This window comes from Amphiprion ocellaris, chromosome 3 (assembly GCF_022539595.1).
Source record: "Amphiprion ocellaris isolate individual 3 ecotype Okinawa chromosome 3, ASM2253959v1, whole genome shotgun sequence".
Taxonomy (NCBI): Eukaryota; Metazoa; Chordata; class Actinopteri; family Pomacentridae; genus Amphiprion; species Amphiprion ocellaris.
Window position 1 is genome coordinate 38,801,119 of NC_072768.1, and position 15,296 is coordinate 38,816,414.

The 15,296-nt window shown below is 37.5% G+C and overlaps 1 protein-coding gene across 2 annotated transcripts in view; it reads left to right on the forward strand.

Annotated features, from left to right (window-relative positions):
- LOC111585676 (homeodomain-interacting protein kinase 3-like) overlaps window positions 1–11,918 on the forward strand; it is a 57,218-nt gene extending 45,300 nt beyond the window's left edge. For both annotated transcript variants that reach the window (XM_023295242.3, XM_055008710.1), the window contains exons 15-18: window positions 846–1,007; window positions 3,129–3,403; window positions 6,562–6,716; window positions 7,319–11,918. In XM_023295242.3, the coding sequence (XP_023151010.1) occupies window positions 846–1,007; window positions 3,129–3,403; window positions 6,562–6,716; window positions 7,319–7,846 (1,120 nt within the window). In that variant the 3' untranslated portion in view covers window positions 7,847–11,918. The remainder of the gene's footprint in view (window positions 1–845; window positions 1,008–3,128; window positions 3,404–6,561; window positions 6,717–7,318) is intronic.
- Window positions 11,919–15,296: the final 3,378 nt, after the last annotated feature.

Below are 15,296 nucleotides of genomic sequence, written 5' to 3' on the forward strand. Positions count from 1 at the left end.
CCTGTTCTGCTTACAATGCCAAAACTTGCTGGTGCAGCTGGAACTTATTCTGCTGATGGAGCTAAGCTAATGCTATAACTAAGAGGTCTGCATGCCTTTCAGCTTGCATCTAGCATTATCTGGAGCATCATTAACACCTTTCTAAAGTAAGATTAACTTGAAAAATCTCAGTTACACTGAAAAATGCCAGAATAATTCATGTGTTGGTGTCGATGCAGCTGGAACTTATTTAGCCCATGCTGATAGGCTAATGCTGTCACTAAGAGGTTAGCTGTGCTCCTTAGCTCGCAGCTAATGTTATCTGGAGCATCATTAACATCTTTCTAAAGTAAGATTAACATAAAAAGTCTCAGTTCTGCTGAAAAATGCCCAAATAATTCCTTTTTGCAGGTAGAACGTATTTAGCCCATGCTGCTAGGCTAATGCTGTCACTAAGAAGTTAGCTGTGCCTCTTAGCCTGCAGCTAATCAGCCCATTAGCTGCTTTCACGCTAACAGCTAGTGGCTAAGCTAGAAGCAGCTGTAGATGAACCTGAAACGGTGTCTGGAACACAGTAACTAAAATAGCTTAAAGGTCTGGACCTTAGTGAGCAGTAAAAGTGACGGAACAGTTAAAGATTAACACAGCAGAGAAGAAACTGTGGGAGATAAACATTCTGAATCTTATCGTAAATAAAGGAGAGCCTCGTAGCGTCAAGGAAGTCTCTGACATCATGTCTGTTTCTGTAGCTCACAGTCAGTCACAGGAACTGATTAATGAAGAATGTTATGAATGACAGCATCCCTGCTATAAAACGCTGGACATCCTAAAGACTGTTTGGTAAATCCGTCCTGTCGTGTCCTCAGGTGTAAGGAGGAGTGTGAGTGTGAGGCCTGCAGAAACACCAGCATGTCCATGGAGAGGGTTTGTTCCCTCAGCAGCCCCGACAGCAGCCTCAGCACCAGTTCATTCGCCTCCAACTCGCTGCAGTCCAGCCCTTCAGTCTCACCCTGCAAGAGACCCAACAGGTAGCCAGTCAGTGCACGTAAAATCAGCCAAATCACGAAGAAAACTCACTCACAATCTGCTAGATTTGTGTCTACATAACTTTAATGAAGCCATGCAAAATGTTTACCTTCATACTGTGAATATTTTACAGTCACAGGCCCATGAAGTACACAGAGGTGGATCCAGATTTATCTAGGTAAAGGAGATAGGAGACAGAAAACACATTAAATCCCTTAGATAGATCTCTGTGGATATGAGCCTTGAAAGTTTACCCCAAAGTAAAGTGTTTCTTAAGTTTTCTCTGGTGAATTATCAGAAAACAGAAACACATCCAGGGTACCAATCAAAAATGGTCTAGAACAAACCAAAATGTGTTCAAAATGACACAGAGGTTGTTCAGAATTACTCAAAATATGTCCAGAATTATTTTAAAAAGTCCAGAATGATGAAAATTATTAATTAAATTATCCAAAAATACTGAACACAATGTCCAAAATGAGTCCAGAAAAACCCATAAAATGACATGAATTTCAAAGTTTGCCCACGTTTTTAGTTTTAGATTGTTTAATAAAAATGAAATTGCCCAAAATGTCATGAAAGTTGCTCAAAACTACACAGAAATTGTCTCTAAATTTCTCAGTAAAGCTCAAAAACTGTTCAAAATGACAACAAACAACCTAAATGACACAAAACTATCCCCAAATTGTTAGAAATTTGTCCAAAACATGACAAAACCTTTCAAATAGACTCAATATTTCCCCCCAAATTACACCAAATATAATGAATTACTTAAATTTATGGACTTCAAGGACCTGGAACTCTGGAAATATTCCCAGGATGAAGGTAGAACTCTGGTCATGAATAAAGTTAATGGACATGAAGAACCAGATGAGACAATTTGTGAATCATTTAGGGGAAACACTGAGTCAATTTGAAGGTTTTTGTCATTTTTTTGGGACAAAAATTAACAGTTTTGTGACAATTTTTGTGTAATTTTGGACTTCTTTTGTCATTTTTCAGCTTTTCCTGAGAAATTTGAGACAATATTTGTGAGAGACAAAGACAATTTCAATTAAATTTTGGATAAAAGAAATTTTCAAGCAGTTTAAGACAGTTTCCAACAAATTTCCTGTAATTTTGGATCATTTTGAGTCATTTCGCACAAATTTTGAGTAATTTTCTGTGATTTTTGAAGCATCGTGGACTAATTTTATATCCTTCTGCAAATCTTCAGTTTGGATCATTGTGGGGTCATTTTGGGTAAATTCTGACTCATTTTGGACAATTTTCTTGTCATTTTCAACAAGTTTTGTGTCAACTTGGATCTTTTCTAATCATTTTGGATCATTTTTGTGTCTTTGGGATCATTTTTTAGTCATTTAGGACAAATTTCATGTCATTCTGAACTCATTTTCTATAATTTTGGATCATTTTCAGTCATTTTGGACAATTTTAATGTCATTCTGGTTCTCACCTGGATGGATGTACAACTGGTTTCAGTTTTTATTTTATCAGAACTCAGATGTGTTTTCATCCAGATTTATCACTTTTTAATGGACTATCCAGTTGTCACAGTCTAAAGATTATTAAAATTTGATCAATTCTGGACAATTTTAGAATCATTTTGGACAAAATTTCAGGTACCTTTGAACATTTTTTGAATATTGTGGGGAAATACTGAGTCATTTTGGAAGGTTGTCATTTTTTTAATCAAATTTTAATAATTTTGGGACCATTTTGTGTAGTTTGAGCCATTTTGGACAAATATTGAAAAATTTTAGCCAATTTTTATATAATTTGACTAATTTTTAATAAAAAACACATCTGGGTTCTGATAAAAACTGACACCAGATCAGTTTCACGTACATACAGGTGTCACAAATTCCACCAATTCTGGACAATTTTTGAGTCATTTTGGACAAAATTTCTGGTGCTTTTGAACCTTTTTTGAATAGTTTGGGGCAATACTGAGCGATTTTGTCACAGCCTAAAGCTAATCAACATTTGAGTTCTGCCGGGTATTTTTTTTGTAGGTTTGGACAAATATTGAATCATTTTTGACACGTTTTTGTCATTTTGGACACATTTCGTTTTCGTGTATTGAAATAATAAATAAAAGCTGTTTTTTTTTTTTTACTCAGCATGTCTGAGGACGACGGCCATGAAAGCGGCTGCGACACGGTGGAAGGTTCCCCCACGTCCGACACGTCCACGTCCCCGCGTGGCAACAGCTCCTACCGTTACCTCGACAACGGCAACCACAACAACCGGCCGCCGCTGGCCGCCATGGTGGCGCCGCTGCCTTCGCCCAGCCTGCAGGGCCGGAGCCACGGCGGCATCAGGACCATGGTGGTTCCTCCCATGAGGGTGCAGAACAACAACACTCAGGACAGCGAGGAGCGAGTCCAGAGAACCGGTCGGTGGATTTATTTACCCTCAGAGAAACATTCTGTGTTTTAGTAGAGAATCTAGAGCTGCTGTTTGTGTGTTAACCCACATTTTTAAAGCCCTAAACGTGCCTCATCTCCACCTGTCCTGTGGTCTGTCACCTGTGCTCTGGCAGCGTCTTGCCTTGCAGGTCATGTGGAAGCAGTAGGGCAGTACCGCCCCCTAGTGGGTCATAGAGGCTATAACAGGTGATCCGGAGACACCAGCAGAGAACTGCTCTGGTCTGATAGCTCAAAGATGCATCTGCTGAAGGCAACGCTTAACGTTGTCTGACAGTTTATGGCTTTCCTTCCATCAAAATATACAATAAAATCTTAACCCTTAGATGCATAAATGGATCAAAAATGACCCGGTGAGGTCGTTTTATTACAATATGTTCATAATGAAAAGTTTTTATCATTTCATTTTCCAGCTGTTCCTCAAACAAACAAACCAAAATCTGTTCAGAATGACACAGAAGTTGTTCAGAATTACTCAAAATTTGTCCAAAATTGTTTTAAGAAGTCCAGAATGACTCGAAAATTGTCCAAAATTATAGAAATTACACAGATATTGTTGTAGATTTCTCAAAAACTGTCAAAAATGACTCAGTATTTGTCAAAAATAACTGAAAATTTCTTCAAAATCACACAAATTTTCTATAATTGCAAAAAAATTATCCAGAATTAATAAAATTTCAATTAGCTGGAGATTGTAGCACCTTCAGTGGATATAAAACTGATTTGTTGACAGTTTTTAAACAGAGCTCAGATCAGAATGTGATTAAAAATATTATGAAAGATGTCCAAAATTCCACAACAGTCGTCTTAAATTGCTCACAATTTATCGAAAATGAAAAAAAACTGTCTAAAATGACTCAGATTGTTCACAGTGACACAAAAATTGACAAAAAAAAAAAAAATCCAGAAGTACTCAAATTTCGATTGTCTTCAGACTGAGACACCTGGATGGATGTAAAACTGATCTGGTGTCAGTTTTTACCAGAACTCAGGTGTGTTTCTCCTCCTAAATGTCATGGTTCTATCTGCTGGACTGATGAAGTTCTGAGGCTCAGAAATGAGGGAAAAAGTCCAGTAGAAAGTGATAAATCTGGAACCACCTCTATGGACTTCATATACATACGATGAATAGATATGAACTCATACAACCAGGAGTCGAGGATAAGAATCAGATTTTACAAATTATTTAGAGGAGCAAGTGTCCAAAACCACTCAAAGTTGTCCGACATGACTTGAAATTTGAACAAACTTGAAATGTGTCAATAACCACTATAAACCTGTCCAGTATGATTAGAAATTTGTCCAAAATGACTCAAAATAGTCTAGAATGACTTGAAATATGTCAAAAATTACTCAAGTCATCCAGAATTACTCAAAATTGTCCAACATATCTTGAAATTTGCACAAAATTACTTGAAATATGTCAAAAGCTGCTTAAAACCTGTCCAGCATGACTTGAAACCTGTCCAGTATGATTTCAATGTGTCCAAATTACTCAAAAATTGGCCAAAATTGGTCAAATCTGGATTACCTTCATATTTTCTGAGCTCAAATCTGTAGTTTTTTTAGGTTTGGATGGAAAGACGGATGCATTTTATTTGCTACCAGACCAGATTCTGTTGTTTTCTCTTTGCTGGTTTCTGCTACGGAGCTGAAGTCGCCCAAAGACACTGATTTGAGATCAGTTTAACTCATTTTTCTCCAAAGATTTTCACCTGTAATAACAGTGGAGTGAGTTTAGAGCTGCTACAGATCAGAGTCTTTGGATTGATTTTGCTCTTTAGGTGTCCTTTTTTCCTGAGTGTCGGCGATCTGCTTTTCTTTCCCAACTTCATTTATATTATCATCTGCTTTGATGGTGCTGTGTTTTATGTGGAAATTCACAACTATTTACACGTGAAGTTCTTCAACTGGCATCAGAAATAGCAGCTAAAATGAAAACGTGACACTTCTGAGACATTTCTTGTAAATAAGCTGTGACTGATGATTTGTGTTCTCTGGAGTCAATTCTTTGTAATGAAATGACACTTTTTTTCCGCAGAAATTGTAGAAATTGACATATTTCTGCAGGAGCAAGTGCCTTTCTATTACTAGCATGCAGCTGATCAAGTGCAAAGTCTGTAGTTAGGCCAAAATGTTTTGTTTATCACCTTCAACCCTCTGAACTCCAAGCAGTTTCTGAGCGTTTTTTGCTTCTGTCAAAATCTTCCTCACCGTGGGTTTATTTTTAACTGCAATATGAAGTCCTGCAACTTTTTATGGGACCAGAACAACCATAGAATGCAGTAATTTATACCCTAAAAAAGGCAAAAGTTGAGTTTCTTTGACTATTTATTTTACAAAAATTAAAAACAAACAAACTTGGAAACAACATGAGTGCCCACGAGTGTTACAGTACTGGAAAAACTTTTTAAATCTACATATTAAAGGTATTTTTACTGCTTTGTTTTGCGTATTTAAACACAGCCTGCAGTTCAGCCTAATTCAGTTAAAAACTCTCAGAATTTCTCTAATGTGACTGTTGGTCGCTGCCGAGTCGCTGTTAAATTCTCATTCACACAAAGAAATGCAGAATTTTTATTTTTTTACAGAATCTTATTATTGGAAACTGTTTATTTCTGGTGAATTTTTGAATAAGACAAATAGAATAAAGGTATTTTTGATCAAATATCACAATTTTACACTTAGTTTTCAACAGAACCACACGTCACACATGATTAGTTGAAGCTTGTATTGAAAACCTTGAGATTTCTCTCTGTTTTTATAATTTCTGACTCCAATAAAGGGCAGAATTTTGCCAGTTTCTTTTGAGTTTAGATGTTAATGCATGAGTTAAAATGCAGCTGTCTCTTTAAGCTGTCAGATTTTACCTGCAATGTTTAGATTCTGATAAATCTGTAAACATTTAGTCATGTGGATTATTTTAAAATTAAATTAGCTCAGTAGTAATAATAAATCCACCCTGGAGTTTTGTTTACATATTAAACTGTATTAAAACCTCATTTCCTGTCCTCTGTGCTGAACTGTTTTCTCTCTGCTGTGTTCTGGTTTGAAGTGTTTAGTCTCTTGCAGACTAAACCTGCCTCTTTATTTCGTCCTGACTAACCCGTGCCTCCGTCCCATCCAGCCTCAGAGTCCTGGTCCCGGTCCAAAGGGCGCTGCAGCCTCGTTGGTCAGCAGAACACTCCCTCCTCCGTCCCCCTCCTCCCATCCGGCCCTCACCTGTCCAGGCAGCAGAAGGTGACGGCGGGGCAGCAGCAGCATCCTCTGGGCTTTGGACAGGTCGGTTCACTTAAATATATGAGAGGTGTCTAGGTAGGAGAATGTTTTGGAGGTTAGTTATAGCAGGACTCAGGCTCTTTAGAACATTTTGGCCCAATTTTGTCTGACTGGACAATGAAACCAGTAGAAATTACTCCTTGTTTCAGTTGTTTGTTTGATCTCCAGACTACTGCTTTCTATGTTACCACTGCTGCAGCCGACTTTCTCCCTCGCTGCACATCTGCGTATCGATAGACGCCACATTTACCAATGTTGCCTCAACGTCCTGGAATGCAGCCTGCAATATGTAATGCTAGATGGTGGAAGTACTCTCTGAATGTAAAGATCTCTGCTGGTTGTTGCTTTGGAGCAAAAGTTACCCAAAAGATAGTGATCAGTTGTTCATTGTTGAGTCTTTGGATCCACTTTGCTCTTTAGGTGATCTTTCCTGACTGCCAACAGTCTCGTTTTTCTTTCCCCAACTTCACTGATGTGAAGATTCTGAACTTTTTAAAAGTGAAAGACACAGTTGATGGTTCTTTAATGGCAGCAGAATTGACGTTAAACTCTGCTTGTTTGCTGGTTGTTTACTAGTTGTTTACTAGTTGTTTGTTGTGTTTCAGGTGCAGCCGTACATTTCCAACCACATTTCCAACAAAGAGTGGAACGGCAACTATGGTCCTCTTCGTCCTCACGCCTTCATCCCCCCCACGGTCCACACCTTCAGCCACCTGCCCCACAGCAGCCCCACCCACAGCCAGGCCGCCCCCCACACCCTGCTCTCCTACCCCCCCAGCGGGCCCCTCGCCTCCGCCCACCACCCCCACCCCATCCTGCCCTCCCGCCCGCCGCCTCCCCCCCTCCTCCAGCACGGCTACGGTCTGTCCCACCCCCAGGGCGGCGCCATAGTCCACCAGGTGACGCTGGGCCTCGGCGCTCCTCCCCCGCCTCACCCCCACCACCCTCACAGGCTCCTCCCCTCGCCCACCATCCACCCCCACCACCAGCCCGGCTACGCCCACCACCCGCACCAGTTCAAGCCCCCGTTCCCTCCGCCGCCTCACCCCTACATGGCCTCCCCCGCCGCCTACACCGGCTTCCCTCTGAGCCCCACCAAGCTCGGCCACCACCCCCAGTTCTCCTACATCTGAGGCGGCAGCAGCAGCTCCTCCTGGTGGGGAAGTGGACGGGTGGCGGGACGTGGTCTGGACGAGCTGCCAGCAGAGGACAAAACGGACTCCTGTGACGACGAGGACGAGGAAGAAAGACGGCGTGTCGAGAAAGATGTTTCGAGGACGGATAAATAAACGGTCGCACCACGATGAGACTTTCCTGAAGCATGCGTCGCGTTACCTCCTTTTTTTGGTTGTTGTTGTTTTTCTCGGAGGCTGGAGATCTTTGCCCCCCTTCCCTTTATCTTCGTTGCCTTGTAGCTCGGATCTGTCGCTTTGAAGCCATCCCAGTCTGTTCCAGCGCACCATTTCACCGTCTATGTTTCAGGCAGACTTTTCTATTTTGTTGTTGTGTTTTTTTGGTTTTTTTTGCTCCTGCCGCCTCCTAGTGCCTTAAAAAAAAACCTCCTTCAGGAACTTTATAGATTGTAAATTTAAAAAAACGGGGCTTGCAGCACTTAAAACCTTCGGGCTCAGCGGATGATCATGAATATGAGGCTTAATTATGGATTTACTTTTAGCTAGAGGCTGCACATATATAGGGCTTTGACTGAATGAGCTTTTTATGTAGATATATAAAAGAAAAAAAACAGTGATTTGATATTTTGATAATCAATTTCTATTCACTATAGTACTTAATTCATAACAGTATTGTCACTGTTTACTGTAACTGCAATACAATCTAGATAGACTCTGGGTTGCTGTGTTTTTATTATTATTATTATTTTGCATTTAGGCATTAATTAGACTTTGGGAGTGGCTTAATTAGAGGTAATTCTTTTTGTGTTTTTAAAGCTTCTCAGTGTTTGAATAACCTATCAACTTACAGTATCATTGCTGGGCTTTTGAGTATTAGAGCTGTAATTGTTTTGGTTTTTTTTGTCCATGTATTGAAGCCTGTTGTCAGTTTTGATACATTCCTTCAGGGTTTGGATGCATAGCCTTGATTTTTATTTCTAATTCTGGTGTTATTTTTGTTTTATTTTACTCCAATCAGCACCAAAGACTGTTTGTTAATCATTTCTCAAAGCATCGGTCGATGATATTTCTCCCCTTTAGAAACAAAAAAAACACGAGGTTTTATTTTTCTGAGCTTTGTTTGGCATAAACACACAAAAAACATGTATTTGGAATGTATAGATAATAATAAGCTGCTATGTACCGATTATCTGCCACTTCGTAGCTGTGAATCTAGAGGATTAATCTCATCCTAGCCTGCGTTCTCTCTTTTTGTGTCGTAGTTTGCGACGAGTAGATCTGACAGAAGTGGGTTTTATTTTGATCCTGGAGTATATTGATGCTATTCCTATATGCTAGTGCCTCTGTATATTGGCTTTGTTGTTTATTTGAAGTGATTGTAAACTGCTGTAATGGAAGTTTTCCTCTTTTTTTTAATTATTATTATTATTTTGTTGCTTATTTTCGTGTTTTTTCTTTTGTGCGTGGTTATTTAGCATCAGTATTTCAAACGTAGGCTGGGTTCGCTCTTTAAATTGCTGTTTTTTGGTTTTCCGTTATTGGACTGTATTTTGTCTGCGACTCTTCGTACTGTACAACTTAGTGCCTTCTTTCAAACAAGTGGCTGAAGGATGATTTGTAGACGAGCTTCTAAACAAAACAAAAAAAGAGAAGAACCCCAAAGTTAGTTGTTTGTTTGTTTGGAGTCTGTAAACAATCTTTTTTCTTCTAACAGAATCCTAAGAAAGTACAAGTCAGGGAAGGTTTTCTCAGCAGGAACGCCGTGCAGCACTCGATAAAGCTAAACATAGGGCCTGATTTTACACAAATGCAAAGCTTTATTGTCACTCGGTGAATGTATTTGTGCATCTGGAGACACCTCACAGCGTTTTCTCATGTTTCTGTATGCAGCTATTAGCACAGGCAGACACAGTGTTGGGTCAGAAATGCTTTACATCCAGCCGTCAACGTTCAGCTCCAAAGTCGTCCCACCTTAATCTACTTACCGTATTACGTTATAATGGTTTATTTTGCTGTCGCTTGGGTGTATTTTGTGTAATTATGCTAGTGTGTTGGTGGCTTTGGAACGAGAGGACGCACCGTTTGACCTCGGATTTAGAGGAGATGGTTTTAATTGTAACCCTGTGGTGTGCAGCCTCTCCATGTGTCTGTTTGTTTGTTTCTGTCGGCTCAGAACAGACGATGAGACGAAGGAAAAGGATCCGTTCTGTCGCCTCCATGCAGCTTTATGGCACACAGTCCAGACGGGTGAACTACGAAGCCAGATTAGCCAGTTAGACAGGTATGTTGAGCCTTAAAGTCAGAGTTTTTAGTGTTGTAAAGCTGCTAAACCACCATTTTAACTGATGCTGCACAGCTAACCTTCTCTAGAGGAAGTTTAGGACTTAAATCAGCTTGAAGAAGCTCCACAATTCATATCTGCAATTATATTGAGTGACTGTATGCAGAAAATGCATAAATTTGCTGCCAGGTTCATTTTGTAGCTTTATTTCACCTTGATTTGGCCAAAAACTAAAGTGATTTCAACTTCTGTTTCATTTTGCAACAGTTTCAGGCTGAAAATGTATAAAATATTTCTTGTTTTTCAGCTCTAATGTGCAGCTGTCAGTTAGAAATGAACCTAAAACAGAGTTTTTACTGTCACAAAGATGCTAAATCACTATTAAAACTGATTCCACACTGCTAACCTGCTCTAGAGGAGTTCCAGTTTAGAGTTTTGGATTTAAATTGACTTTAAGAAGCTCCATAATTCCCTGCTAAAGTTATATCTGCAACTATGTTGAGTGACTGTATGCAGAAAATGCTTAAAAAAGGTGTTTATCAAAGAGAATATTCAATTAAAACCATTAATTTCACTTTTATTTGGCCAAAAATGAACTAACTTCAATATTCCCTTCATTTGGGGACAATTTCTGGCTAAATATGTTGAGTTTAATGTTAAAATATTTAAAGTTTAACAACTCAGAAATAAGACACATGATTAAATTAGTAACATTTCTGCTTTTTCCTGTAACAAATGTTTTAATTTCCATTATAATTATCTATTATAACAACCTGCTCCTATTGGCTAAAGTAGCCGGCACACGATTGCTGTCAAAATTAGTGCAAAATGAAAGGAAATTAGTTGAAAATTAAATAAAAATTGTCCTTAATTGCTTGAAAATGATCCAAAATGTAATTGAAATTGTCTAAAATTTCTTTTAAAAAAAAAAGTTGTCCAAAACGATGCACAAATTGTTCAAAATTACACAGAAATTGTCCAAAAATACTCAAAAAAAAATGTAGAAATGGCAGAAAAACTCCAAAAGCATCCTTTTAGTGTGAACGTGCTCAGAGTGTAATGAAGAAAACTTGGTTAGAATGAAAGAATGCCATCAACATTTTTTGATTTGTTCAGGTTTTATTAATCCAGCTAACTCTAGAAAAGCCTGACTTTGTTAAACTTGCTTCACATTTCATCCCTCTGGAGCTGAAACCAGCACATGGAGCATCAAAAAGCAGGTCTGAGGACTCATATTTCTAAAAATATGATTAAAAACATGAATTTTCTGCGTTATTTCGCCTCTGACTGCTATAAAAACCACCAAATCACGGATCTCAGCGTCTCATTCGTGTCCTGAGCTGAAATATAAAAACAAATGACTCCTAAGACTTGGACTAATTATTATTATTCTCATCATCATCGGGTTGTTGTATTTAGACACGTAGAAAATGGCTAAATTTGAACGTGTTACTGTTCTGTGTAGATTTGTGTGGCTTTCTGATTTCATTTTGTTGATTCTTTTTTAAATGCTACACTAGTCGGACATGTAGCGACTGCACTGTGCAATATAACGACAATATACGAGGACTGGGAAGATGATCTGGGGTTCGTAACGATGTGTGTCCCCCCTACTTTTAGTTCTCAGTCAGTTTCTATGTGACCGAGCCTCGTGTACTTCGTCACAAAAAGCGGGTTTCCTCCTCGGTGACTCTTATTGGTGAGTGTCAAATTATGAATCGATGGTTGTAACTATGTCAAGATTCACTTTGAATTAAAAAAAACAACAAAAAATATCTCTTGCTTCAAGAAGTCGCTGTCTGTCGTCTTTTTCTGTTTGTTTTCTGAGTGGTTTAAAAGCTTTTATTTTAAAAGGACACCGTTGTTAGTAAAAACCAGAGTTCTACCTTCATCCTGTGAATATTTCCAGAGTTCCATAGAGGTGGGTCCAGATTTATCACTTTTTAATGGACTTTTTCCATCATTTCTGAGCCTCAGAACTTCATCAGTCCAGCAGATAGAACCATGACATTTAGGAGGAGAAACACACCTGAGTTCTGGTAAAATCTGACACCAGATCAGTTTCACATCCATCCAGGTGAGAACCAGAATGAAAAATGATCCGTAAATACAGAAAATTAGTTCAGAATGACCCAAAATGACAAGAAAAGATCCAAGTTGACATAAAACTTGTTGAAAATGACAAGAAAATTGTCCAAAATGAGTCAGAATTCACCCAAAATTATTAAAAAATGATTCGACCGACTGAAGTTTTGCAGAATGACACAAAATTAGTCCACGATGCTTCAAAAAATTATAGAAAATGACTCAAAATTTGTGCAAGATGACTCAAAAATGATCCAAAATTATAGAACGAGTTCAGAATGACATGAAATTTGTCTAGAATGACTCGAAAATCATCCCAAAAATGATTCAAAATGTTGAGAAATGATCTAAGTTGACATAAAACTTGTTGAAAATGACCACAAAATTGTCCAAAATAAGTCAAAATTCACACAAAATTTGTCAAAAATGATCCAATCTGTCTGAATATTTGGAGAATGATGAAAAATTTGTCCACGGTGCTTCAAAAATTACTGAAAATAACTACATTTGTGCAAAAAGACTCGAAAATGATCCAAAATTTACAGAAAATTTGATAATTATTTGCAATATTTCTTTATAATGTGCAATATTTTTTGGACTATGAAAAACTATTTAGCTTGTTTATTTTTCTTTTCAGTGATGTATAGTTCCTAAATCTTTTTTTCCCGTATGTTTATGCAGCATCTGGCACAATATTTCCCTTCAGGATTAATGATAAAATCTTATTTTTGATTGATTAATTAATTAATGCAGACTGTATTTGATCCTCATGTGCAGGTTACTAATGACTTTACAGATGCAGAATAATAATTATTTCACAGATTCCTCTCCAGTAATTTGGAGGTTTTCTGGCCGAAGCTCCACCAGAGGTCGCCGGCTGCCCGCTCATCTCTGCCGGGCCTCAGAGCAGCAGAGCGGGGCTCCTGTCGCTGCCCGCCCCGGTGTCTGGAGCTCTGCTGCGGCTGAATAAAGGCGGTGGAAGTGACTTCTGTCCTCTGCTGTCATCAACGCTCCGACCGGACATTTAACCGAGTCACCGGACAAACGGCCCGGTTCGACCTGCAGAGGCAAGCTAGCAGCAGTTAGCCTCTCCTTCACAATAAAAGCCTTTAACTGGCGCTGAAAATATATATTAAAAAAAAAAAAAAAACACCTTTTTACTAATGTTCTAACAGTGAATGGAAGCATAAAAAACAGTAATACTAAAAAAAATTAACTGACTGTGTGAAATTACAAATAATAAAATTAGCTGCTGTTAGCTAGCCAGGTGTGCAGAAATGCTAATTAATTTATAGTAAGATGCAGAATTAAAACAATGTCTATTTTCTTTAAATGTGTGTGTATTATTATTTTAAATATTATAGGTTATAATAGGTGTGCTTAACTAAAACAAATTTAATTAAATCATAAGTATTTACAAATGTGTTACTAAAAAACTAAATGTGGAATCTTGCAAAATTAGCATCTTACCCCACAACCCAGTTTTTATATAAATTCTTGTCACATAAAGTTAAAATACTCGTGCTTTTACAGCAGATTTGCTAAACAGGTTTGTTTTGTGATTTTTTTTTTTGTAATATGAAAAATACATTTTTGATTTAATTTGCAAAATAAAATACAAAAATTAAATATAAAAAATGTAATAAAAATAAAGTGAAAAAAGGTTAAAAAAATTCTATAAAAAAATAAGTTGTTACAGCAGCATGGATATTCAGATAAAATTAAAATTGAATTAAATATTAAAAAAGTATTTAAATGAAGTGAAATAGGCTAAGAAAATAAGTAAATTAGAATAAAAATTAAATGAAGTTGTTACAACAGCATGGATATTCAATAAAGAAATAAAAAAAAATAACAGAATATTACGGTATAAAGTAAAGGTAAAATACAATTAAAAATGTATAAAAATAAGGTAGAAATATACAAAAAAATCACATAAAGTTCTTACAGCAGCATGGATATTCAATAAAGTGGTTAAAAATAAGATGACAGAATATTAGGGTATAAATTTGTGTTGTTGATCCTTTGACTAATTTTACTTAAAAGTCCAACCAGGGACGGAAGTTGAAAATTAGCTCAATGCTACACACTCTATATGTAATGCATCACTTCTATGTGTTCGATGATAATTGCATGGTCCCTGATCAAATAAAAGTAAAAACTAAACAATAAAATTCTATATTAAAAAAGTTACAAAAATAAAGTTAGCAAAGCTTTACATATATATATATATATATATATATATATATATATATATATATATATATATATATATATATATATATATATATATATATATATATATATTTATATATATATATATGTATATAATAGAAAAACTGACAGAATATACAAGAATTGCCGTATTTTCTTTAGAGCGTACAGAAATGTGCAAATGACATCAGAAGGTGCAAATAAGTTTACATTTTCTACATCTTTAAAAGTTACATTTTTTTCTCTGTAGCCATTGAAATAAAGTAAAAGTAAACTTCATTTTTACAAATAAAAAAAAAAATCACAAATAGGTCTTTTTGTGGTCAAGTAGGGAGGCTCCCAACAAAAACAAAAAAGTATTCTAACTTTATTTTGACTTATATCACAAAAAATCATATTTTCTGAAAAGTCTGGTGCCTGTAACAACTCTGCTCAACAGTTGCAACAAAAACTCGGAGACAACCACTGCACGGTGAAAAACAAAGGTTTATTGCCAACTAAAAGGAGTTCACAATGCTGTCAAGGCCCAAACGACACAAAAACCCACAGGTGAGGCTGGATCTCCACAGAGACCAGCTCCTGTCAGCGAACCCTGTCTAGACTGCAGAGGAGAGCAGTTAAATGCAGCTGAACCGCTGATTACAGGTGTGGTTCAGTCAGGTGGAGACCCTCAGCTCCTGATCAGACACACCTGGTGTCCACATGGAGGGTCGTCACACCTGTAACAACTTCGTTTTTTAAAAATTAATTTAGGATTTTATTTGTCTTTACAGTTCGGATAAACTGGTCCTTTGAACACATCCTGCCAAAACAAACGACTTCCGGAAAGCGCTTTTATTTTGAAGGACGGCTCAGCTGTTGTTTCAGGCT